This window comes from Diplotaxodon limnothrissa, linkage group LG23, assembly GCF_057381915.1.
Source record: "Diplotaxodon limnothrissa isolate DT_005_m linkage group LG23, D_limnothrissa_male_GT1.1, whole genome shotgun sequence".
NCBI classification, from domain to species: Eukaryota; Metazoa; Chordata; class Actinopteri; order Cichliformes; family Cichlidae; genus Diplotaxodon; species Diplotaxodon limnothrissa.
Window position 1 is genome coordinate 8769801 of NC_140617.1, and position 25734 is coordinate 8795534.

The 25734-nt window shown below is 39.9% G+C and overlaps 3 protein-coding genes across 3 annotated transcripts; 2 read left to right on the forward strand and 1 right to left on the reverse strand.

The window, feature by feature from the left end:
* Positions 1 to 408: 408 nt before the first annotated feature.
* spata18 (spermatogenesis associated 18) lies at positions 409 to 4342 on the reverse strand. The gene is made up of 12 exons (XM_085348375.1): positions 4256 to 4342; positions 2936 to 3041; positions 2750 to 2865; positions 2549 to 2667; positions 2339 to 2434; positions 2124 to 2258; positions 1806 to 2037; positions 1540 to 1698; positions 1272 to 1447; positions 943 to 1066; positions 747 to 821; positions 409 to 465 (listed from the first exon to the last, which is right to left on the reverse strand). Exons 1-12 carry the CDS (start codon positions 4340 to 4342, stop codon positions 409 to 411), a joined length of 1482 nt encoding a protein of 493 aa, XP_085204501.1.
* A 1042-nt stretch (positions 4343 to 5384) lies between these two features.
* sgcb (sarcoglycan, beta (dystrophin-associated glycoprotein)) lies at positions 5385 to 12236 on the forward strand. Its single transcript, XM_085347594.1, has 6 exons — positions 5385 to 5428; positions 6434 to 6643; positions 6734 to 6919; positions 7043 to 7234; positions 8461 to 8589; positions 8673 to 12236. Exons 1-6 carry the CDS (start codon positions 5414 to 5416, stop codon positions 8871 to 8873), a joined length of 933 nt encoding a protein of 310 aa, XP_085203720.1. The 5' UTR covers positions 5385 to 5413; the 3' UTR covers positions 8874 to 12236.
* Positions 12237 to 12995: 759 nt separating this feature from the next.
* lrrc66 (leucine rich repeat containing 66) lies at positions 12996 to 24409 on the forward strand. The gene is made up of 5 exons (XM_085347885.1): positions 12996 to 13422; positions 15790 to 15959; positions 16169 to 16502; positions 16590 to 21849; positions 22252 to 24409. Exons 1-5 carry the CDS (start codon positions 12996 to 12998, stop codon positions 24407 to 24409), a joined length of 8349 nt encoding a protein of 2782 aa, XP_085204011.1.
* Positions 24410 to 25734: the final 1325 nt, after the last annotated feature.

Below are 25734 nucleotides of genomic sequence, written 5' to 3' on the forward strand. Positions count from 1 at the left end.
GTAACTCAAGTACTGGAGGATGTTAAATTAGCACCAATCACTAGCACAGTAATACAATCTGCCACTGAAATGTTGACTGATAGTGTTGAGTATGGGTCCTAATTTTAGCACCAATAAAGTGCTAGTGTGCAGGTCTTTTTTGTTCCTGAAATATGCCTTTCCTTTAAGTTCCCAAGCATCACTACAATACTGTTAGTCAAAAATTAATAGAGTAAATATAGTAGAACAACTGTTCAGTTATCTACTGGGCTAATTTTGCTTAATCTATATCATCTTATGTCCTGTAAAGCGTCCTTCCAACAATGCACACAGCCTTTGGTTGGTAAGGTTATGAACGGTTTCATTGCTTTATTTGGTAGAAGCATAAGTGTGACCATGCATTTGACTTTCAGCACATGTGGCCAAATGTCACAGGTGGCTAGCTCTGAGACGTCCAGGAGACAGGCTTCTTCTGCTGTTAAATGCCTAAAAAAGACAATGATGATGATTATACTTCCAGTTTTTGAGTAAGTTAAAGCTTAAACAAACCAAATTACATTTTAAAAAGTGATTCTGAAATACATACCCTTAGAGCCATGGGTATGCATGCACGTTGTTAGGTACAAAAAGTGAAAGGAATCATAATTTCATGAGTAGCTGAGTGATGTTATACCCAGGAAAAGAAAATTATCCCCTGTGTGACCAAAACTCCCAAGTTGTGCTTTTCTTTCTGTGTGGTTGGACTATTTAATATTATAGTGACTTACAAGGCTGCGAGTTGGGCTGAGAGAGCGAGAGCGCACAGGGCTGGTACTACTGCTTCTGCTGCGGCTTCGGCTCCACTGCAAAAACAGAAAAACCACCAGTATGCACACGAGCTTTGTATGCATCTTCGTGTCCTCACGTACCCTGTTAAATAACATCCAGTAATTGTGATATATTTAAACATTAAAAAACCAATACCAGAGCACCACTTCTAGTCACAGCCTCGCCCTTCACTATTACAGTGTTTCCTTCCGTTAAGGCTGGCCACACATGGTACATCACCAGAGGAGCAGTGAACTCAGAGTCGTAGCTGCGCCGATACCTTAAGGGAAAGAGACAGGGGAGAGTTGGAAGTGTGCATCTAAGTGTTGTGGGTGACATCTACTGGTAGAGGCTTTCAGTGACAGGCTGAAGTTCAAGGAGTGATATTCTGTAGTGACTGTTTGCATCATGGAAAACATGTTACTTAAAACTTTCCCTTTAAAAAATGAACAAATGACTGCTGGGTGTACAAAAACAGGACTGACTTGATGTCATTGTATAGTTCTCCATCAGTGGCAAAGCCCAAGTCCAGTGGAGGGTCCAGTGTCTGCATGGCGAAGGCCACTCTGCATGCCTCTCTGATCAACGAACTGATGAGGACAAAGTCCACCTCTGGCGGGAAGGAGATCCGAGGGTTCACATTCATAGCATTGATGACATCCTGCAGAGATGAAAGACGATCATGGTTTCCCTCAGAACTACAGCATTTTGTTCATGAGTGTTACACAGCACACATGAGACGCATCATCCTACATTGACGCTGGTCTGAACATCATAAAGGTCCAGGTTTCTGACGATGTAGTCCACAGCTGCATCTTCTAGACTTTCCGGCCCAAAGTGAGATGTGGACAGTGTCTTTCTGACTCGTAGCCTGAACTGACGGTAAGCCAGTTTTGCTGTCTTGAAGGATTCCTATAACAGGAAAGCAGGCAATACATACATTTCCATGAATCGCAGCAGACAGCAGATCAAATGATCAGCTCTGTGTACACACAGCTCTAAAATAGCTGCAGCCATACCACAACTGCAATAAAGATTATTCTCTGGACCATCTCCAAGTCAGAAATGTAGCGGCGAAGCAGGGCCTGGGCATCCAGACGCTCCACAGCATACAGGTCATTGAAGCGCGACACAAGGCGGGCGTGGCGGGAGGAGTTAGTGAGCTGGGCTCGGGTGGGTGACTCACTCCTTCCGGGGCTGGAAGAGCGGCTGTGCCTGGACAAAGGGCTCGGAGAACGACTCCTCACCAACCTGAGAGACAGAAAAAATCTAACATATTAATTATTTAAGACGCTGAACGGTGTCAGTGTGTGAGCGTGTAATGTTTGTGTGTGTACCTCGCTTGCAGCATGGCTTTCTCTGTGCTCAGGTAAGACACTTCGTCTCTCAACAGGCGAATCTGCCGCTCATAGTCATCGAGAGCTTCCAGCTTTCTCTTATAAATGTCCACCTGCTCATGTGCGGATCTCAAACTGAAGCACAGACACACTTCACATTAACAGAAAAACTCATACGTGCATATTAAAACAAGTAAATCATCTACATCACCTACTCAGCTTTCAGTTGTAATATTTCATCTTCAGTGGCCAGAAAGGTGGTTGTAGACTTGCTCTTTGTCTCATCCAGTTCCTTCTGAGCATCAAGCAGCCTGTTTAAACAGATCGGTACCTGTATTTACTGACCAAAGTGTAGTTAAATATGAGCCATTGAAGCTGAGGTAAGAAGGTCTGACAGTTTTTTTTAATCTATAATTTAGACTCACTCTGCTCTGACTGACTCCAGCTGTAGCCGAGCGGAGCACAGCTGAGTCTCCAGCTTCTGCAAGTCATTCTCATGGGAGGCAGAGAGCTCCCTGATCTTTCTGTCCTTCTCTGCTGAATCCTAACATTTAAAAATGATGATATATATGTCATATATATGAACACTCTGACAGATTTTCTGGTTTACTGATAGATGGAGTCACCTGGATGAGCTGTAGACTGGTGTCATCACTGACTGAGGGCCTCGCCATTGAGAAACAGGATCCGAGCCATGGTAGTAATCGTGTTTTCAGAGTGTCCACTCCGGCATAGTGTCCACCTGATTAGTGACAAAATGTTAGAACCTGTGCTTAATAAAATAAACATAAATAAACTGATGAAGCTTGTACCTTCTGCAGCTGTAAGGTTGAGGATGGCAAACAGTTGGCCCTGGATTTTGGCGGTGATTTCAATCAGCTCACAACATCTGTTCAGATTCTGGTCACAAGAAATCACCTTGGAGGGTTAAAAAAAAGGAAACAAATTTATTTTTCCATTATCTTAACCACTTATCCATCATAGTCACATGGAGCCTTCCCCAGCTGTCACAGTGCCAGAGGTAGAGTACACGCTGTCTAGTACAAAGAAACAGACAACGATTCACTTAAAGCTTATTTAGAATCACAGATTAAACTAACATATATGTTTTAGAACTGTAGGTGGGAAAATTGCATTTGATAAAAACTGCTTAAAAAGTTTGCAGACTCTGACACAAAACTAGGGTTTTAAGACAATTGAAAAATAGCATTTCCCTGTGAATGTTATGAATGTTATTGTCCACGTTTATATAGTCGAAGGTATTGCCCTGTTCCACCACAATTTCATTTCTTAAGCTTCACTTTTCCTGACAGAAGGTTACAGGAAAGATTTATTCACAATTTAACCAAGCAAAAAGTAGCTCAGCAAAAAAACTCCATTGTTTTATGCCGTGTACCTATTTATTATATTAAATTTATTTAAACAATATTTAGTTTAGGAGGTTTGTTAGGTCTGTTAGGGTACGTCTCCTAGATTTTCTTTAAAAAAATCAATATATATAATCAATTAATCGATATAGTACTATATTGTTATATTATATATATTATGATGGTTATTTCTTTATTACTTACTTATTACTCATTTTTACTTATTAGTTTCTTATTAGCTTTATTTCGTATTAGCTGTAAACACTCGAAGGCATTTGATGCCTACGTTTGAAGTTATTGCCTCTACAGGAAGAAAGAGGAAGTGAACCATCTCAACCTGAGGCAAATATCTTTGGAGCTGTCTAAAAGTACCCATGGCAACCGGCGTCCATACCAACCAAACTCCACTGGGAAATCAAATCTAAACAAATGCATTCCTTTGCTGTATTTTTTAAAATGATTTAAAGCGTTTCCAAACTGCCTGTAACAGTTTCATTTATGATTATAATAATAAAGTGGAACAAAACAAATGAAAATCACAGGTTTAACGAATAAAAATCAGTAATGGACGAGAGCAGACAAACCTATTTGTCATGTTCTGAAGACGAGGATGCTCATAATATATCTGAAACCCTTTGGCTAAAAGGTTCAACTGTATGCAAATATACCAATTCAGTGGATAGTGATCATGGAAATAGGACTGGCTAACACGGATGAAGTTGTGTGGTCAGATTTAGGTCAATCATGACTTATTGATGAACTTACATGGTAGTCCTTGTGCCAACTCTCAAGCTTGTCCTGTAAGACGCTGAATGAAGATGTGTTGGTCAATCTCCTTAAAGTGTCAGCCATGTCGATCCACAATCCTCGGGAGGTTTTAAAAATCCCCAGGAGGAGGCCTGCAGCAGTAGCAGCAGGCGGAGGGGGGTACGTCTTAACGAGGAGTGTAGTAAAAATTCCTGGACCGGCAGCTTTCTGCACCTGCGACACGAATGCCAAGCGCCGCCTTCAGTTGTGGCAACCGAGTGAGGAGACGACGGGAGCAACGAACGCAGGGTTTAAATAAATTACTCCCGTCTCAGTCAGGCCTCTGCAGACTGTGGTCTCCCCCCAGATGTAAATACGATCGTAATGACATCCTGTTAAACGAAACCAATACCGAGGGAGTTAACTAACCCCCCTTGGGGTCAGGTGCTGCTCGAGTGGCGGTGTTGGGTCAAATCCGATTATACGATAATATGACATACTAAATTAAATGTGCAGTTCATTGTTGTATCTAAAATAATAACTGGAATAGTTATGTGTGTTGTACTTATGTATTGTAATCCAGATCAAATTTAGCAATCATTTCAATTAATGCCTTTAAATACGTTATCCTAAATATGACTTTTTGAGTGTATGATCACAATTGTATCACAATTTTTTGTGATAAAAAATGATCACTATGCTATGTACAGCTATGAAATATATATAATTAATAGTAATGTTATTACTATCTATCTATCTATCTATCTATCTATCTATCTATCTATCTATCTATCTATCATCATCATCATCATCATTATTATTATTATCATTATTATTATTATTATTATTATTATTTAAGAATCGTGTCCGCTGCTGACAGTTCACCTGTGGAAAATATGAATGGACCGTTTCTTCTATTTTAGGATTTTTCTGTCATTGGCTGGCTGAGTTTGGAATATGCCATTTTTCAATGTCATCAAAAAAAATTTGATAGATTTTTTTTTATTTATCTGTTTTTTATATTTATTGTGTATGTATTTGTTTTCTATAGTCAAGTCATATTCAACTACCATTCAGTCCACAACTAAAAACATAATCATTATGGAGTACTGTCCCCTTTATCTGTGAAAAGTGGTTTGCTCCGAACTCTCAGCAAGCAGAAGAGGGAGGGTCAACATGGCGTCTGAACAGGTCCGTTATGTTCCGTATTTGTTGTTATTCTTGCGTTTTTCTCCGCCTTTTTTGCATTTAGTTAACGGAACACTTATATATATGTTTCTAAATAATACACAATATAAACTGGATTAATTTTTTTTTTTTTTTAAAGCATACTGGGCTTTTGTCTGGGCTCTATCGGAATATCAGTGTAACAGAAAACATTAGTGGCCTCTGCTATGGGTAGCGAAAGCGTCATATGGAAATAAATAAAAATCTTATTCTTTTACTAGACCTGCTGTTTGACAGCGAATTTATTACAACACTATGAAGAGAATAAAACTATAGCTGTGTAATATTGATACAGCGGAGAGCAGGTTATTTCCATTTTGCTGCCAAAATGAGTACAGTTTATTTTTAGTTATGGCCAGCGACAGGCTGTCGCGGGTATTTAACAGATGCAGAGAGGACATTGAAAACAGGGAGGAACTAAAAACTTTAATTTAAACCTAAAAAGAAAGTAGAGGCGATTCAAAAAGAAAAGAAAGTCGAGAAAATACAACAGTTGGTGCGTAAACGTGAGATTTTGGGTAAACCAATCTCAATAATCAATATGTGCTCTAAAGCTATAAAATTAGGCTTATGAGTGGATACTCTCAAATACACCCTAACAACTGTGTAATTACATTGTAAAAAGAGGAAAGGTTGTTTTTACTTTCCATTAAAACAACATGAAGGTGTTAATTAATTTAAAAATGCATGCATGTAGCTTTCATTTCTTTCTCCGTTAAAATACTCATAGGTCTTCTTATTTATAAGTTCTTACAGTATAATTTGTTTCTCTAATTGTTACTACCATTTCTTGCTATAACTACATTTTAAGTGTCTACGTTTAGAAACAGTAGGTACTTCAAGTAATTCAGTAGAGTTACGTGGTAAATGTGGGACAGTTACACCATAGATTACAGGTTTTATTATCTGTTATTACTTGTTATTAAGACTGTAAGCATTAGACCTCAGAGTTTGTTTTCTGGCTTCTAGGAAAGCTCCAATGGGCCAGTGAAGAAGTCCATGCGAGAAAAAGCCATAGAACGCCGTACTATCAACAAGGAGCACAACAGTAATTTCAAAGCAGGCTATGTACCCATAGAGGAAGAGCGTCTTCATAAGACAGGGCTAAGAGGACGCAAAGGAAACATGGCTGTGTGCATCATTATCATCCTCTTCCTCCTCGCCTTAATTAATTTAATTGTGAGTACCTAAAACATCAGTGTATTTGTCTGTGTGTTGCTTTTTTTTAGTGTGTGATCTGTATATTTTGTGCATGCTGTCGCCTCACAGATCACATTGGTTATATGGACAGTGATCCGCATCGGTCCGAATGGCTGCGACAGTATGGAGTTCCATGAGAGTGGCCTGCTGCGCTTCAAACAGAAAGCAGACATGGGTATTGTCCACCCGCTGCACAAGAGCACAGTAGGAGGCCGTAAAGACCAGGATCTGGTCATTGTTGGTAACAACAACCCGGTGAGCAATACAGAGTGTGTTACAGAGTTTAGTAAAAGCTGAGTATCGATAAAAAGACAAGAAAAGCCCATAATGCGCACACATTAAAAACTCTCCTCTTTTATTTAACATGTGTTGCTACAGGTAGTCTTCCAGCAAGGCACTACAAAGCTGAGCGTAGAAAAGGACAAGACCTCAATCGTCAGTGATGTCGGCATATCCTTCACAGACCCTCGGACCCAGACCACATTCTTCAGCACTGACTTTGAAAACCACGAGTTTCATTTGCCCAAAGGAGTCAAAGTCCTCAGCGTTAAAAAAGCTTCCACAGAAAGGGTGTGTACGGTTTCCAGTAACTCACTGATGGGTGCAATAACAAAGTATTTCATTAGTCCTGTCAGTGTTTTATAACCTGTACCAAACATTAGCTAATAATCCATAAAGGTAAAGCAAAACAGCATATTTACAGAACATGGAAAAGTCCCCATGAAGATGCTGAACTTCATCAGTGTAAACAGAAGAAAGGCTCAGTTATGAATTCATCTTTTAACCTTGTGAAAGTTGTTTTCACAAATCTACTTCAGATCTAAACATTCATAGATGCCACATCATGTGAAAGTTTAAACAAAACTGGACTATTCTAAAGAAATATATTTAAATCTGAAAATCTAGAAAGTCTATGGAGGGATATAAAGTTTACAGTTCACCATGACTCCAGTTTATCAGAGGCTGAGAGAACCTGACAGAAAAAACAGGTGTGCAAAGCTGCTAAACAAAGTTTCAAGAAAATTCGTAACAGAGCTGAATTCCAAGCAGTGGTGCCTTTCAAAAGATTCAGAATAAATAATCACAAACAAAAATGTTTTTGCGACATATTTGTGATGCAGGTTCCAAAAACACAGCTAAAGCTAGAAAAATTTATTTTTTTACTTTTTTCCTAAACTTTCTAAACTTCTAGAATAACATGCAAAAAAGATTTAATTTATATTTCTTTATTTTCTATGAATTTTTAACTTGAAGATGTCAAAAGATGCATATTTGTTAAATTTAGTAACAATAAACTTTTGTGTACACTTTTGTAAATGATTAAACTTTTGATAAAAATGCCACTAGATCTACAAGAAACTGTCAGTTGACCAGAATGAACACAATTGTATTGCCACAAGCCAAAAATGGAAAAGTTGCCAGCATCACAGAGGAAGCAAATTTCACTGGCTAACTGCCCAGGTCACACCTCAGGCACATGTGGCTGCGCTGAGCGGGGGGTTCCCTCCTCATCCAGGCTAGCTGGAAAAGGCCCAGCACAGAGTGTGCACATAGTGTGCTATTTATTTTCACATTATACTGCCTAATAAACTGCTTAGTGGAAATACAGTAGCCTTAAGAGATATTTGCAGCCATGCTGCATCACATTTAATAAGTGGAGGAAAAAATATTCGTTAAAAATGTCTTTCACAGTATCGTTTTTATTTGATTTTATTTTTTAACTTTTTTGTTAACAGTCTTGTGTTGCTGTTCATAACATTATATTCTAAACTTCATATTCTCTCTGTGACTTTTAGATCACCAGTAATGCAGCATCTGACCTGAACATTAAAGGAGACTCTGCCATCATTCGTGGTAACGAAGGGGTCAACATCATGGGTCGGACAATCGAGTTCAAAATGGGTGGAAACATTGAGCTCAGGGCTGTGAGTATGGAATTTTTCCTACAATAAAGCCGATCGAGTAAAGGGCCAGAAGATCGATGAGTAATGATGATTTGTCTTCGCAGGAGAACAGCATCGTGCTCAATGGATCGGTCATGTTCAATGCCACGCGTTTTCCTAACTCTGCAGGAGATCTGTATTTCAATGAAGGTCAGGAGAGGTACAAGCTCTGCATGTGTGAAGATGGAACTCTGTTCCGTGTGCGGGTGAAATTTACCAACATGGGCTGCCAGACTTTAGATAACCCATGTAAGAAGGCTCACTAGGACTGGAATCTGCTATTGCATCTCAATCAGTCCACACTGAATTCAGATAAACCACTTTCAAATTTATTTTTGATAGTGTGGAGCTCTAATATATAGGACATTCATAATGGCTTGGGCATAATATCTCTGTGGGTCATGTGTCAAATTCTGTGTTTCTTATTATTTTTGCCACTTGGCCAAAGATAAAAACTGTAGTATTTTGTTTTTCTGCAGATTTGCCAACTTGAGATGATATCAGTCTATGTTACTTCTATATAGTAGGACATGAAACACTACACGTACAAAGGCTAATGTACACTATGGAGCCCTACTCTCAAAAACTAGATTTAACTCTCTCTGGGAAGCTGGATTTAAGAAATAAATGTTTCAAGTTTACATTTGAAAATGTTTAGCGCCATCTGGTGCCAGTATAGAACATGACATCACCAGGGCATTTCATTAGTTTATGTTAGCTAACTAATCACAGAACCAGTAACTCAGGTGATAATAAGGACACTAAAACCAAAAAAAGCAGGGATCAAAGGGGATCACTTTTTTATTGCCCCTGGCTGCAATGATGCATTTTATGTTAAAAAAACCAAGGAAATGCTGATCAATTTCACTTTTTGTCTCTAAAGCAGTAATTGGTTCTTCGTTAATTGGCTAGCTGCATTGAAACAGGAAAATCCACCTGTTATCTGTAATTTTTGGGTTCGTAAAGCACTTTCTAAATGAGCACTGAGTGGAGGAGAGCTTGTTTGAGTCAAGTAACAGGTTGTTTTACCAGACCAACAAGCTGGTGTTAGAAACTCAGGTTTTTTTCCTCGTCTGGCCAGATGTACCTAGCAGCGCAATCAGTTAAAGGCCACAACCTGCGATCAAATTTATGCAATAAAATTTATGTATGTTTTTATGTATGTTGTGTTGTAAACTGTTTGGATGTGCATAGGAAAAGAGACTATTTTATTGCATAAATAGTGCTGATTGCATCTTGCAAACATCTGTTTTGCCAGCTGATTGTGCTTCTAGGTACACTCACCTACTGAAGAAACGGTGTGGTATCGGACAGCAGTGTGTCGGTCTGGTGAACCACCTGTCACCTGACTCAAACAGGGTCTCCTCCACACAGTCCTCATTCATAAAGTGCTTTATAAACCTTTGTAAACGAGTGTTGGTCACCTACTGTGCCTAACAGGAGGATTTTACTGTTTCAATGCAGCTAGCCAAACAACAAGGGAACCACTTACTGCTTAAGAGACAGAAAGTGAAACTGAATATAGCTTTGTTTTTGTTTTTTTTGATAAAATTTATTGTTGCAGCCAGGGACAGCACAAAAGTGATACCCTTGGACTGCTTTTTAATTTTAGTGTCCTTATTCTCACCTGAGTTACTGGTTACTAGTTAGCTAACATAAGCTAATGTAAGTCTATAAGCTGCAACCAATAGGGGTGCAACGATACACAAAATTCACGGTTCGGTTCGGTTCGATACTTTGGTATCACGGTTCGATATTTTTGCGATACAAAAAAAATGTTCATGCCTTTTTAATTTGTCATTTATTAAAATTATAAATATATATTTTAACTCAAAAGTACAGTTTTTAAATTTAATGTTGCTGAAACAACAAAGTAAAAAAAATACATCTATCTGATTGAGGAATCACTCATCTTTGGAAAAGAGAGTTTATTACAGGGAAATGGCTCTTTCCAAAATAAAAGCTATACTATATGCTTCTTCTGGGCTATACTCTCAGCAGCATATTAAACATATCAGGTCCCCATAAGGAGAATCATGTGCTAACGGCTGTCTAAATGACTCGGGTAAAGTTTGTAGCATGCGTGCTTGTTGTTTTTGTCTGCTTCCACTTGTCTTTGCACTAGGATGATGTCGGCGTAAATGTGCAGTCATATTCGTTGTGTTCCCACTAGTGCTGTCAGCGTTAATCTCGTTGAACTGACATTAACGCCACAACACGGCAAATCTCCGTTAACGAGCTACCGCGGATCGCCCCGTGCGTGGGGCTGGACGGCCAACACGTTAACGAGCAAACTGCGCTAACGCACTAGTTCCCACCAATGTAATTGAGCATTGCATGGCACATCCGACATACTGTTTTACTTTTGTCCATGACGCACTTACCTTCAGGGTCATACGTCACATGAGAACCAAAATAGTTCCAAACGCCAGATCTGAATGAGGGTGGGGGAGGTTCAGTTTGCCATGTTGCAACGAGAGCTTAACTTCAGTCTCTCTAGCTTGCCCTGCGCTCAGTGAATCTGCGTTCGACTACTCCGCCTAGGCTGCACTGTCGAGCGCAGATCCACTGAGCGCTCAACACAGACAGCATCGTCAGAAGGAAAGTTGATAAAATAAATGAAAAATTTTGTATTGTTCGATACATATGCGTACCGAATGGTTCAATATCGATACGAGTATTGTTGCACCCCTAGCAACCAACCAACCCGGTGATGTCGTGTTCTGTACTGGCACAAGATGGCGCTAAACAAGATCAAAAAATGTAAACTTTAAATAGTTCTTCCTTCAATCCTCTGCAAAGACAGAGTTAAATCTATGTCAGTTTTTGAGATAGTGTAAATTAGCCTTTATACATGTAGTGTCTCATGTATGCTTTATTGGTATTATTATTGTTTTCACTCCCCTTTAGCAGTAATGAGCAGATACAATATTTATTTTTTTGGCTTGCCATCCAGTATTAATAATATAAAAACCCTATATGGGGTTTGTCTAAGATCCCATTTGCCGTTTCATTATTCCGGGCAGCTGTGTGATATTTTCTGTCATATTAGCTGACATGTGGAAGACACTACATGACTGTAATGATGTATGTAAAATTTGCAGGTAATGCAATGCACAGAGTTAATGATAAATTGTTATACATGATACATTTTAAGCCATCCAGTGATGCAGAGTAGGTTTCTTTCTGCATATCTCGGGCTGTTTATCATGCACGTGCCAATGGATATACAAGGGACTATATATCATTAGATATATGTGTAATATTTTAATTTTGTTGCAAAAGCTTTTTTAACAACAGAAGAATACAATATTGAAAAAACAGTGTGCACTACATTCTGCTACAGATTAATGCAAATGTTGAGAATTTTAGTTCATCAGCTACTGTGGGTGCAACCTATATGGGGTTGTTTGAATTTTGTGCAATATAATATATAATATTTGACTTTGCTTTGGATTGTCTTGTCTGTTGTCAACTGATGTTAACGATTACTGATGTTAACGTCAATAGTTGTTCTCAGAGCACAGACTTCATGCCTGTCATGAAAGAACAGCTTATTTGATCGAAGAAAAACCGAAGAAATAAATATATTGCGACCAGCCTTATTTGGAAATTTGTCCAACGTTTCATTGGCATGTTTGTTTCAATAAAGAAATGTGTTGCTATGTGAAAAGTGTTATCATTGTTTCAGTAAATGCGCCCACGGTCATTTAAAACCATAAAAGCGTACTGCGCCTCATTATAGCGCTTTATTGTCTAATAGAATGCAAAGTATGAAGGTTTGGTCTTCGCCATAAACTTACACCATCACAGTAAGACTGTGACAGTAAGACATTAACCAGATGTGTAAATGATTGTATGAATCGCAGAGCAGCTTCTTTGGGCAGGGACGTGTTAAGCTAGACGCAGCAAAATACACCTCAGACTTCGATCAGAACTTGCTTGAGACAGCTGAAGTAAAGCTCTCCGGGTGTGAAGAGTCACAAGGTTTCATGTCAGTTTGGCAAAGAGTGGATGCACAGGTGAGTCTTCAGTTCATTTACTGTGTGTTTACTTTTATATTTAACCTTTTTTAACCCATCACTGGTGATGAGCGTAACCCGAGGTTTTTGAAAAAGAGAAAAACCTTTTATGGGTAAATATATAAATACTTTTAGATGTGTGTCCATTAGGTTGTCTTTCAAAAAAATAAACTTACATATTCAGATTGCATAGTGTTTAGGTTGGGCTCATCACCTATTATAACGTAGACCTCATGTTCATGTAATAGCTTCATTTTTATTGCCGTGAATGCTAATTTAAACCTATCTGTGAAGCAAAAATAGTTCTTCCTTTTTAATTTATTTCTAAGTGCAATGTGACAATCTGTACTCTCAGGGCAGCTTGTGATGGCAGCACCGCAGGGGCCTTTTTTGGCCGCTGTGTTAGTCCTTGTGTCTTCGCTTCTCTGCTCCTCTTCCTCACCTGCATGTCTGCAGTCCTGCACCTGTCAGAGTGCTTTCCTGTTGAACTGTTCCTCAGCTGGCCTTTCCTCGGTGCCCCAGCACATCCAGGACTCTGTCACGGAGCTGGACTTTTCTCATAACCTCCTCAAATCTGTAACATTTCACCAGCCACATTATAATCTCAGGAGTGTGTGGCTGGGAAACAACAGTATCACACGTTTGTCCCTGTGCACTGGAAGAAACCTCAGGGGTCAACATCTTAGAGATAAATATCGCTCAAGACCTTGGACCAGATGGAAATGTGTATCTTGGGCCCCCACCCTGCAGCTGCTCTCTGTTGAGATGAATCAGCTACGCCAACTCCCAGAGGGTGAGTCAGTGCTATATGGTTGTAAACTAATAAATAAAACACTGTCAAAGCACATAAACATACACATTTTCACACGGATAAAAACTGCTACCAGTCAGCACTAACTGAAAACCTGAAAAATGTAATTAATTTCATTTAAAAGTAATTTCACTGCCAGGTGAATCTGCAGGTGTTTTAAAAGATTTCAATATCACTTAGCATTATATATGCAGTGCAGTATTTCCCAGTGCTTCAACAACACTCATCTTCTATAGAAGAATTGTGTTTTCTGGTGAATTTTCATCAAACTTTCATCTCATGCAAGGGAAAATATTTAAACTGCTGTAATAAGAAAGAACTGGAAAAAAATGATAAAAAGTACAATTTAGCACGAATAGATCGTGCATAACATTAGCAGCAGTTTAAGTTTGTAGCTAATTTTTGCTGTAAAACTCAAGGCAGCTTCTTAGTAAGGGAAAAAAATATACGTGTTTAGCATTGATTCAACAGGTATCTATTGGAAGGATGAAAAATCATTACTTTTAAATCCATCATATCATTTGGTGTCCAAATGATGATAGCAGCGCATGCTTTCTAACACTGTTGCTCCAGAATTGTTTGGTGTTTAGTTTAGTTAACATCCATTTAATATTCATGTGTCATTTTGCGTCCATAATGCACATTTTTTGTTGATATTATCATCCTGAAAGACATCACTCTCTTGAGAAAACCTTCCTAGTAAGGGGAATCAAACCATGTAAGCAAAATACGTCTCCCAGAGTAAGAAGCCACTTTTCGTTTTACAGTAGGATCAAAGGTTAAAGATTTTCCTTTAATGTGTCAACCATTTGTTTATAACAATCCACTACAAGTGTAACATTTCCCACAAAAATGTAATGAAATCTAAGTATAAAGAGAAGAAGGTTGACTCAAGCAAAAGTAAAACTACCTGAAAACTGTTCTTCATTACAGTGCTTTAGTAAATATACTTACTGTACTTTACAATTCTGTTGAACTTGCACATACTGCAGAATTTAATAATCCTACAAACTACAATCACAAAATCTTAGACGTTAATATCAGCACAATTCTCAGCCAATATGAGTAGCAACCCATCCTAACATACTGGTCTTGCAAATTGCAGCGATATAACAATATTACATAGTATTCATAAACCACACCCAGTACATTTTGAGGTTGGTTACATGACTATGGCTGACTGTTATCTTGGGTGGAACATAAACAGGTGGTAGAAAAACTGACATATTAAATTTAACCTTCAGTATGGAATTAGTCGTGCAAGTCTCTTGTAAACATCTAAAAGTGTTTTGACTTCCAGATTCCAGACTTCCAGATTATGAGACAATTTGTTCACACTAGTTAATTGGGCCATAACTTATTGTTATCTTTAATATTAGGTAATAATATATAATGGTAAAGTTGCACACTCCTTAAAGGCACACCTTTAATTTCCTCATGGAATGTCATTGAGAAATGTCCATGAGTCACACTGGAAAGATTGGTCCACCTTGCCACCATGTTCAGGTGGGTTTACCTCAAAGTCCATAGTGTAATAAATCTGTGAGATTTATGCATGTCAGTTACTGTTCTTTTCATATAAACAAACCACCCCACTGATATGCTTTATCTTTAGTACTTTGCTCCAGGCAGAAATAAACCACCTCACGTAGTTCCCCTGTACAGCCTCCAACCAGTCACAGTTGTTAATCGACATTTCCCTAAAAAGGTGGAAATAGAATACAACAGAACAGCCCTTTAGTGTCATTATACATGTACAATGAAATTATGGAATGTTGTGAATCACACAATGCCACTTTTCCTGGGCATTGTCATGTTTCTCCTCTTTCTCCTTGGTTGAACATGTGAGTGTTTCAAAGGAAACCATTCACTATAAGTCTTCTAATGGAATGTATAGACCGCCTATTTACTTAGCAAGAGCTCTGTTGACAATCATAGACCCTGTTCTATTTGGTATTCAGATCACAAAACCAGTGCCTCTCTAATGAAGCACAGATCCACAGTGCTTTTCCTCAGCACAGCAGTCTCAGGGAGATTGTCTCTACTGAAAAGGAGGAGCCAGCAGAAAATGGCCAAAAATAGACATATTGTAACACTATTCATTGTGAAAACAAAACAATTTGATTTTGTTTTTCATTGATGAGCTCCACACTGATTGAGGCTTATGTTTCACATTATATAATGTCAGCCGTGTTAATATGGCAGACCTGCAAGCAAATTGACAGAGAGGACAAGAGCCAGACAAACTTGTTGTTATTACTGAAAATCTGGAATACAGAATACATGTCTTGCTGTCTATGGGAGCTACCCAGTAATCTCTAAATGCAACTCTGATTTTCTGTCATTCAGGGCTGGAGGGTATTGAATCCTTGGAGGTTCTGCAACTCTCTTTCAACAGGATCTCAACTCTACGACTGGGAGAACTTAGCCATCTTCAGCAACTGAAAGAGTTACACTTACAACATAACCTCATCACAAGTCTCCATCCACAGATGTTTCAGGATTTACCACAGCTCAAAGTAAGACCATTTGTTGTTGTTGTTGTTGTTGTTTGTTTTTGTATTTTGGGGCCTTTTTGTGTAAATACAGGTGATTGTTTTTCAGATATCTGTTCAAAAGCTAGACTTAAAACCTTGATGCCTACTCTAACTAACTGATAATGTCAATATCTAAATTGCAATTTGTTTTGCCAGTCAAACTCATCATAAATATTATATTGCCCTCAAAGGTCCTAGATCTGAGCTTCAACATGTTGACCAGCATCCATCCTTTAATGTACCTCACCCTGCAAAACATTGGAACAGAAGTTAGGCTGCTTGGAAACAGGTGGCAGTGTGACTGCAGGATGCACAGTCTAAGACGGCGGATAGCCTTTGACAGCAACAGAGGCCTGCAGGTCTGGAGCATCATGTGTGCTTCTCCATCCACCCTCTCAGGCAGAGATCTGCTTCAGCTGCAGGATGATGAACTGAACTGCCTCAGTACTGGTAACATCCCAGAGCTCCATCAGGATGTGACAGTCCACAGGGGCTCTGAGATACTGCTGTCCTGTTCAGCAGAAGGTAATACATCAAAATGATGCAAAAATGTTTAATGCATATTTAGCAATTTAAACTGATAATACTGCATATCAATGTGATCTTTTCCAGACTCAGTGTGGTGGACGCCCAATGGTCAAATGTCTGTGAACCAGTCTGATGGTGGTCTGCTCATCAGTGACATCACAGAGAGTGACACGGGACTGTATGTGTGTGTGTCTAAAGAAAAACAGGTTGTGTCTGTTTTTAACCTCCAAATCAGTAAAATAGGTGGTGCAAGAAGAAAACCTAGAAGTTTGTCTGAAACCAGCCAATACATAATCCAAGCAGGCCCCACAAAGAGTGTACGTAATGGGACAAGTCCAGGAGCTGGAGCAGTTACTCAGTCTGACTTGGCACTGGCTGTGTGTCTATCTATTTTCATCACATTTCTAATTGCCTTTATCCTTGGAGTCCTTGCAAGACCGTGTATTGATGCTCTTTGGAAAAGAGTCACCGAAAAGAACATCAATACACGGTCCCGTGAAACTAACTCTGCAGTCTCTGTAGAACAAACACAATATGACAATGAGGCCTTTTCCACTGGAGAGGAACTAGAAAGGACAGGACATCACAGGGAAAGGAGAGTCACATTTACCACTGTAGACTACAGAGAACATGGCAACGTACAGTACTATGATACTGTAGTCAGTGGCAATCCGGAAAGCATCAATAATGATGTAGTGATTGATTGTGAAGTTAGTGAGGCTCAGAATATTAAACATACTCCTGAAGATTCAGGAAATGAAAGTAGCTCACATCAGAGCAATTCAGAGGGTAGACTAAATGATGGCAGAGATCACACTACTGCTGGACATAGGCACAACATGGAGTTTGAACCCATCCCAGATCCTGTTGAACTAGAGGAAAAGAGAAGCCTATCTTCTTCAAGCTCTGATTCTTCACTATCTGAAAAAGAATTCAAAGAGCACCACACAATGCCTAAGGCTCCTAAGGTGACAAAGGACCCTTTTCAACAGAAAACTGATTTCTCAATACTTACAAAAGAAGAGGTGCCACAAAGATCACTAGAAGGCAAAAGTAAAATGCCTGGATTTACCTCTGAGCCATGGTCACCACACACAACAGACCCTGGTTATTTAGAGGAGAATGAAGAACTATTTGAATTTAGTGATTCTGTTCAAAGTCCATCTCCCAGGTCAGGCAGTATAATTGGTTCTTCTAATAAGTCAAAACTTACTGTGGCAACCCCTTCCAAAAAACACAAGCGGGATTCTGTGTCCAGTTCCAGCTCAAACAGCAGTGAGGATGAGTCTACACTTTACAAAGCCAACTCTGACCAGCAAATCAAGCCTGCAGTGAAACCAGAGCACTCGTTTTCCTCCGATTCCAGTGACAGTGATAAGGAGCCAGACCAGCACACAGTTAAGCTAGAAATTGATAAAGATAGCACAGTGAAAGTTAAACCAAAGCCGCGGACAAAGTGGCATGATGTCTATTCGGATACCAGTCAGAGTAAGAATCTGGATGCCAAAGCACCTTCACTATCTATAAGAGATTCATCCTCTTCCAGCAGTGACAGTGAAGCAGATTCCAAAGTACACTCAAGTATAGACAGAAAAAGCCAAATCAAAGAGCATTCACACATCACTGCTCCATTACCGGAGTCAAATTCATCTTCCAGAAGCATGAGGAAAGATTCAGATATCAAAGAACCTTCATCAGCCTCTAGTTCATCTTCTAGTAGTGAAAGTGATGATGAAGCAGGCCACAAAGTGCAGCAGGTTCCAGGAAAGTTGGGCATTCCACCCTGCCCATTCAAAGAATCTCAAACAAAGAGTCCTGATCCAAATGCAAAGTGGCCTACCATTGATCTTCTACACATTCCTCACATTAAGCGGCGCCTAGATATCAAAGCATCATCAGTAGCAGTAGGTTCTGACACAACTTCTAGCAGTGAAAGTGAGGAGGAAACAACGAAACACATAAAGAAACAGGAGCAAGGAGGTATATATATGCCAATTGTTCCAAATAGGTCATCTCAAAAAATTAATCAAGAGGATAATATTCGAAAGCCTGCCATTCCTCCTGAGCGTCCCAGGAGTATCAAGAAAGATTTAGATCTCAAAGAACCTTCATCAGCCTCTAGTTCATCTTCTAGTAGTGAAAGTGATGATGAAGCAGGCCACAAAGTGCAGCAGGTTCCAGGAAAGTTGGGCATTCCACCCCGCCCATTCAAAGAATCTCAAACAAAGAGTCCTGATCCAAATGCAAAGTGGCCTACCATTGATCTTCTACACATTCCTCACATTAAGCGGCGCCTAGATATCAAAGCATCATCAGTAGCAGTAGGTTCTGACACAACTTCTAGCAGTGACAGTGAGGAGGAAACAACGAAACACATAAAGAAACAGGAGCAAGGAGGTATATATATGCCAATTGTTCCAAATAGGTCATCTCAAAAAATAAATCAAGAGGATAATATTCAAAGGCCTGCCATTCCTCCTGAGCGTCCCAGGAGTATCAAGAAAGATTTAGATCTCAAAGAACCTTCATCAGCCTCTAGTTCATCTTCTAGTAGTGAAAGTGATGATGAAGCAGGCCACAAAGTGCAGCAGGTTCCCGGAAAGTTGGACATTCCACCCCGCCCATTCAAAGAATCTCAAACAAAGAGTCCTGATCCAAATGCAAAGTGGCCTACCATTGATCTTCTACACATTCCTCACATTAAACGCCGCCTAGATATCAAAGCACCATCAAAAGAATCTGACACATCTTCTAGCAGTGACAGTGAGGAGGAAACAACGAAACACATAAAGAAACAGGAGCAAGGAGGTATATATATGCCAATTGTTCCAAACAGGTCATCTCAAAAAATAAATCAAGAGGATAATATTCGAAGGCCTGCCATTCCTCCTGAGCGTCCCAGGAGTATCAAGAAAGATTCAGATGCCAAAGAACCTTCATCAGCCTCTAGTTCATCTTCTAGTAGTGAAAGTGATGATGAAGCAGGCCACAAAGTGCAGCAGGTTCCAGGAAAGTTGGGCATTCCACCCCGCCCATTCAAAGAATCTCAAACAAAGAGTCCTGATCCAAATGCAAAGTGGCCTACCATTGATCTTCTACACATTCCTCACATTAAGCGGCGCCTAGATATCAAAGCATCATCAGTAGCAGTAGGTTCTGACACAACTTCTAGCAGTGAAAGTGAGGAGGAAACAACGAAACACATAAAGAAACAGGAGCAAGGAGGTATATATATGCCAATTGTTCCAGACAGGTCATCTCAAAAAATAAATCAAGAGGATAATATTCGAAGGCCTGCCATTCCTCCTGAGTGTCCCAGGAGTATCAAGAAAGATTTAGATATCAAAGAACCTTCATCAGCCTCTAGTTCATCTTCTAGTAGTGAAAGTGATGATGAAGCAGGCCACAAAGGGCAGCAGAGTCCAGGAAAGTTGGGCATTCCACCCCGCCCATTCAAAGAATCTCAAACAAGGAGTCCTGATCCAAATGCAAAGTGGCCTACCATTGATCTTCTACACATTCCTCACATTAAACGCCGCTTAGATATCAAAGCACCATCAAAAGAATCTGACACATCTTCTAGCAGTGACAGTGAGGAGGAAACAACGAAACACATAAAGAAACAGGAGCAAGGAGGTATATATATGCCAATTGTTCCAAACAGGTCATCTCAAAAAATAAATCAAGAGGATAATATTCGAAGGCCTGCCATTCCTCCTGAGCGTCCCAGGAGTATCAAGAAAGATTCAGATGCCAAAGAACCTTCATCAGCCTCTAGTTCATCTTCTAGTAGTGAAAGTGATGATGAAGCAGGCCACAAAGTGCAGCAGAGTCCAGGAAAGTTGGGCATTCCACCCCGCCCATTCAAAGAATCTCAAACAAGGAGTCCTGATCCAAATGCAAAGTGGCCTACCATTGATCTTCTACACATTCCTCACATTAAGCGGCGCCTAGATATCAAAGCACCATCTGTAGATTCGGACACATCTTCTAGCAGTGACAGTGAGGAGGAAACAGTAAAGAAACAAGACCATGGAGCTGTACATATTCCAATTCTTCCAAATCGGTCATCTCAAAAAGCCAGTCGTGAGCATGACATAAGAAGGCCTGCCATTCCTCCTGAGCGTCCCAGGAGTATCAAGAAAGATTTAGATCTCAAAGAACCTTCATCAGCCTCTAGTTCATCTTCTAGTAGTGAAAGTGATGATGAAGCAGGCCACAAAGTGCAGCAGGTTCCAGGAAAGTTGGACATTCCACCCCGCCCATTCAAAGAATCTCAAACAAAGAGTCCTGATCCAAATGCAAAGTGGCCTACCATTGATCTTCTACACATTCCTCACATTAAACGCCGCCTAGATATCAAAGCACCATCAAAAGAATCTGACACATCTTCTAGCAGTGACAGTGAGGAGGAAACAACGAAACACATAAAGAAACAGGAGCAAGGAGGTATATATATGCCAATTGTTCCAAACAGGTCATCTCAAAAAATAAATCAAGAGGATAATATTCGAAGGCCTGCCATTCCTCCTGAGCGTCCCAGGAGTATCAAGAAAGATTCAGATATCAAAGAACCTTCATCAGCCTCTAGTTCATCTTCTAGTAGTGAAAGTGATGATGAAGCAGGCCACAAAGGGCAGCAGGTTCCAGGAAAGTTGAGCATTCCACCCCGCCCATTCAGAGAATCTCAAACAAAGAGTCCTGATCCAAATGCAAAGTGGCCTACCATTGATCTTCTACACATTCCTCACATTAAGCGGCGCCTAGATATCAAAGCATCATCAGTAGCAGTAGGTTCTGACACAACTTCTAGCAGTGAAAGTGAGGAGGAAACAACGAAACACATAAAGAAACAGGAGCAAGGAGGTATATATATGCCAATTGTTCCAGACAGGTCATCTCAAAAAATAAATCAAGAGGATAATATTCGAAGGCCTGCCATTCCTCCTGAGTGTCCCAGGAGTATCAAGAAAGATTTAGATATCAAAGAACCTTCATCAGCCTCTAGTTCATCTTCTAGTAGTGAAAGTGATGATGAAGCAGGCCACAAAGGGCAGCAGAGTCCAGGAAAGTTGGGCATTCCACCCCGCCCATTCAAAGAATCTCAAACAAGGAGTCCTGATCCAAATGCAAAGTGGCCTACCATTGATCTTCTACACATTCCTCACATTAAACGCCGCTTAGATATCAAAGCACCATCAAAAGAATCTGACACATCTTCTAGCAGTGACAGTGAGGAGGAAACAACGAAACACATAAAGAAACAGGAGCAAGGAGGTATATATATGCCAATTGTTCCAAACAGGTCATCTCAAAAAATAAATCAAGAGGATAATATTCGAAGGCCTGCCATTCCTCCTGAGCGTCCCAGGAGTATCAAGAAAGATTCAGATGCCAAAGAACCTTCATCAGCCTCTAGTTCATCTTCTAGTAGTGAAAGTGATGATGAAGCAGGCCACAAAGTGCAGCAGAGTCCAGGAAAGTTGGGCATTCCACCCCGCCCATTCAAAGAATCTCAAACAAGGAGTCCTGATCCAAATGCAAAGTGGCCTACCATTGATCTTCTACACATTCCTCACATTAAGCGGTGCCTAGATATCAAAGCACCATCTGTAGATTCGGACACATCTTCTAGCAGTGACAGTGAGGAGGAAACAGTAAAGAAACAAGACCATGGAGCTGTACATATTCCAATTCTTCCAAATCGGTCATCTCAAAAAGCCAGTCGTGAGCATGACATAAGAAGGCCTGCCATTCCTCCTGAGCGTCCCAGGAGTATCAAGAAAGATTCAGATATCAAAGAACCTTCATCAGCCTCTAGTTCATCTTCTAGTAGTGAAAGTGATGATGAAGCAGGCCACAAAGTGCAGCAGGTTCCAGGAAAGTTGGGCATTCCACCCCGCCCATTCAGAGAATCTCAAACAAAGAGTCCCGATCCAAATGCAAAGTGGCCTACCATTGATCTTCTACACATTCCTCACATTAAACGCCGCCTAGATATCAAAGCACCATCAAAAGAATCTGACACATCTTCTAGCAGTGACAGTGAGGAGGAAACAACGAAACACATAAAGAAACAGGAGCAAGAAGATATATATAGTCCAAGGCAAGAAACTGATTTGCTTTACACAAAAACCCAATATGTTCATCATACTGCAGACATCAAATCAGTATTATCAGCTTCTGAGTCATCTTCAAGTAGTGACAGTGAAGATGAAAAAAGGGGCCAGACAAAGAAGCAGAGTTTGGGCTCAACGGGGTTTCAACAATCTCAAACCAAACGTCATGATCCTATTTACACATCAAGCAGCTCAGATGAGGAGGGGATGGAAGATTTAAGAAACCGCCCAGTTGCAATTAAACCAGATTCAAGATTGCCTGAAATAGGCCTCAGCACTATCCCCTATGTCAAAAAGCATCTGGATATCAAGACACGTTCACCTAAGTCCTCCTCCAGCAGTGATGAGAGTGAAGGTCGGACTACAGACCAGCCTGTTAAAATGGCTAGCAACTTAGGCTCTCCAACTTCTACACTGTTTAAGCTTCCTCACATTTCAAAGAAAGATTCCAATATTACATTAGAAAAGTATGTTGTTATAACAGATGAGTTGACGGAAAATCGAAAAGACAACTTCAGCACAACACCAGAGATAAACTCTGAGCTCCAGTCACGATGGGCCACAATGAATCTTGGTTTTTCCCGATTTAGAAAGCGCCTTGAAATCACATCACCGAGTTCTCAACCATCCAAATATCCCTCATCACCTCTGCCAGACTCCTCTTCTCTGAATCCTGAAAACAAACATGTGAAACCCTCTGATTCCTCTTCCAGCAGCAGCAGCAGTGAAGATGAGATAACAGAAAATAGAGCTCCTCCAGGCATGACATATGTTGACTTTCCAATCTATAAGCGTTCAATTATGAAAACTTCATCGCTATCTGATAGTTCTTTCTCCCCCAGTGGCAAGACCCAAATGGTAAATGTTGCACAGGAAAGTGAAAAGGACAGAAATTCATCACTTGCTCCAAAGAGAGTATCCAGTCTGAGCTTTGAGGATGAAGTAAGGAGAAGGACTGAACAAAGACACAATGCAAATGCAGATATACCACCAGAGATAAAATGGACTGGTGTTGGTCATCATCTGTCTAAAATCTCTACACCAGCACTAAAGACGGGTCTGAATACAACACCTCCACAGCAGGCTTCACCTGCAAAACCAGAACTTCCCCAGCTGTACTCCTCCAGCATCAAAAGTGACGTTAAAATAAAGCAAGACAGTTGGAAATCAGATGTAAAGCCAACACATAAATTCTCATCCATTAGTGCCAATAGTACTTCTTCTGCATCCGGAGGTGCTCTTCACAGGCTTTACAACTCACCCAACACCACATATGAGAATCCAAGCCCTATTTTGCTCTCTGATAGGAAGGAAAGAAAAGGCCTCAGTGCCCTAAAAGTCATATCATCAGAGAGAAAAATGTGGGACACGGTGGATTTCAGTGGGGATGTATCTCCTACAGCTGATGACCACAGTCCACAAGTTGACACCGGTGTTTATTATCGCAAGTCTGAGCCAGACATCAAACCCCTGCCACGATTACATCTCCCCTCTGCTTCACCAGATGAGAGAAGAGCTACAGATTTGTTGTATGATCTTCCCCGCTACAGGAGCCATGACATCAAACCACCACAAGTTGCCCCACCTCCTATTCCTGTAACACTACCGCCAGAGGAGGCCGTTGGGCTTTCATGGAGATCTCCACAGGACAATAAGAAACACGGCTCGGAAGGAAATAGAACCTATCAGCAACAGAGACAAAACACAGAGGAACCTGTTGCTTCTTCGCTTACACCAGAATACCCACCAATCTATTTAAACACTTCAAACATCAGTCATGTTTAATGACAAGTCAATTCATGCTAAACACTTGAAAAGCCACCCAGATGATAGGCATGATTCTCTGAGCTTAAGTTATCCTGTGAATGTCAAAAATATTGTGAATTGTATATTATGTGTGACTTTGGAATGAAATGTAAGCTATAATCATTCATTGGCTAGGGCTGCCACAGAGCACTTAAATGCAGTCTTTATCGATGCACCATGCTTATCTTTCATGTTTGACTTATTTCTGCAAAATAAGATGCCAAATGAGTTATTTACTTGCATTCATGAACAGAATTTCTGACTTCTGAAGGAAGTCCAGTGTGATGGCTCAAATTTGTGTATAAAAACCTAAATTCAGTGATGTTAAAGACTAAATCATGAAATAATTTACAGATTTTTTTTTTGTATCTCTAATTGAACATTTTAGCAAATAATAAAAATATCAATTTGCACATATACATTTTTATTTGTATATTTGCTACATCCCAGATTTTTGTGCAATTTATTTAGCTATTACAGGTACAAAAACTGATGATGTAGAGGTCTCAAAATCCTATGTATTAAATGTGATACACTTGACATTATAAGGTTAAACAAGGGCGAACTATCAACTAAATAACCAGAACATAAGCCATAAATAAGTTAATAAACCATTTTATTTACTTGTATAGACACAGGTTATAGTGAAAACAGACATATAGACACATAGTTTACATACATATATACAGTTGGGACAAGGCTGTTCATCCTCCTGCATTATCAAGGGAGAAGACTAAACCACTGATCTCTACACAGTATTTGGTAAGCAATCCTACAACTACTTTAGTCTTAAGGTTTATGCTGATGGTCGATGCATTGTAGTGACGACAAAGGTTTCTGTGTAGTTTTCAACTGAAATGGATTTATGGAAGCGTTTATGTATGTCATGACAATGTAGTGCAACAGTAGCAAAACAGGCTACTGTCTGCATTGCCTGCAGTTTGCCAAAGTTTTGCAGCATATGTAAGGATGTGTAACAAAGGGTAAATGCAGGAGGGAACTCCTGTTCCACCATGAGGTTACAGGTGTGTTCCAGGTCTTAATAGACACAATCATGTTTATCATCAGAATTCAAAGAACATGATTGTGTTTATGAAATTAAGCACAAAACACTTGCACAAAAACCTGTACAAAACAAAAACAAAAAGTTTGAAAAATGTTTTCAAAAAATCTCATCCATTCACAAAAGGCTCTGTCGGAGCATGCATGCAAATATTAAATCTTCTGACAATTCAGCATCACATCACAGCCAAAGACAAAAATTTATACATGTGTTACAAGAACATTATACTAGGCGAAAAGAA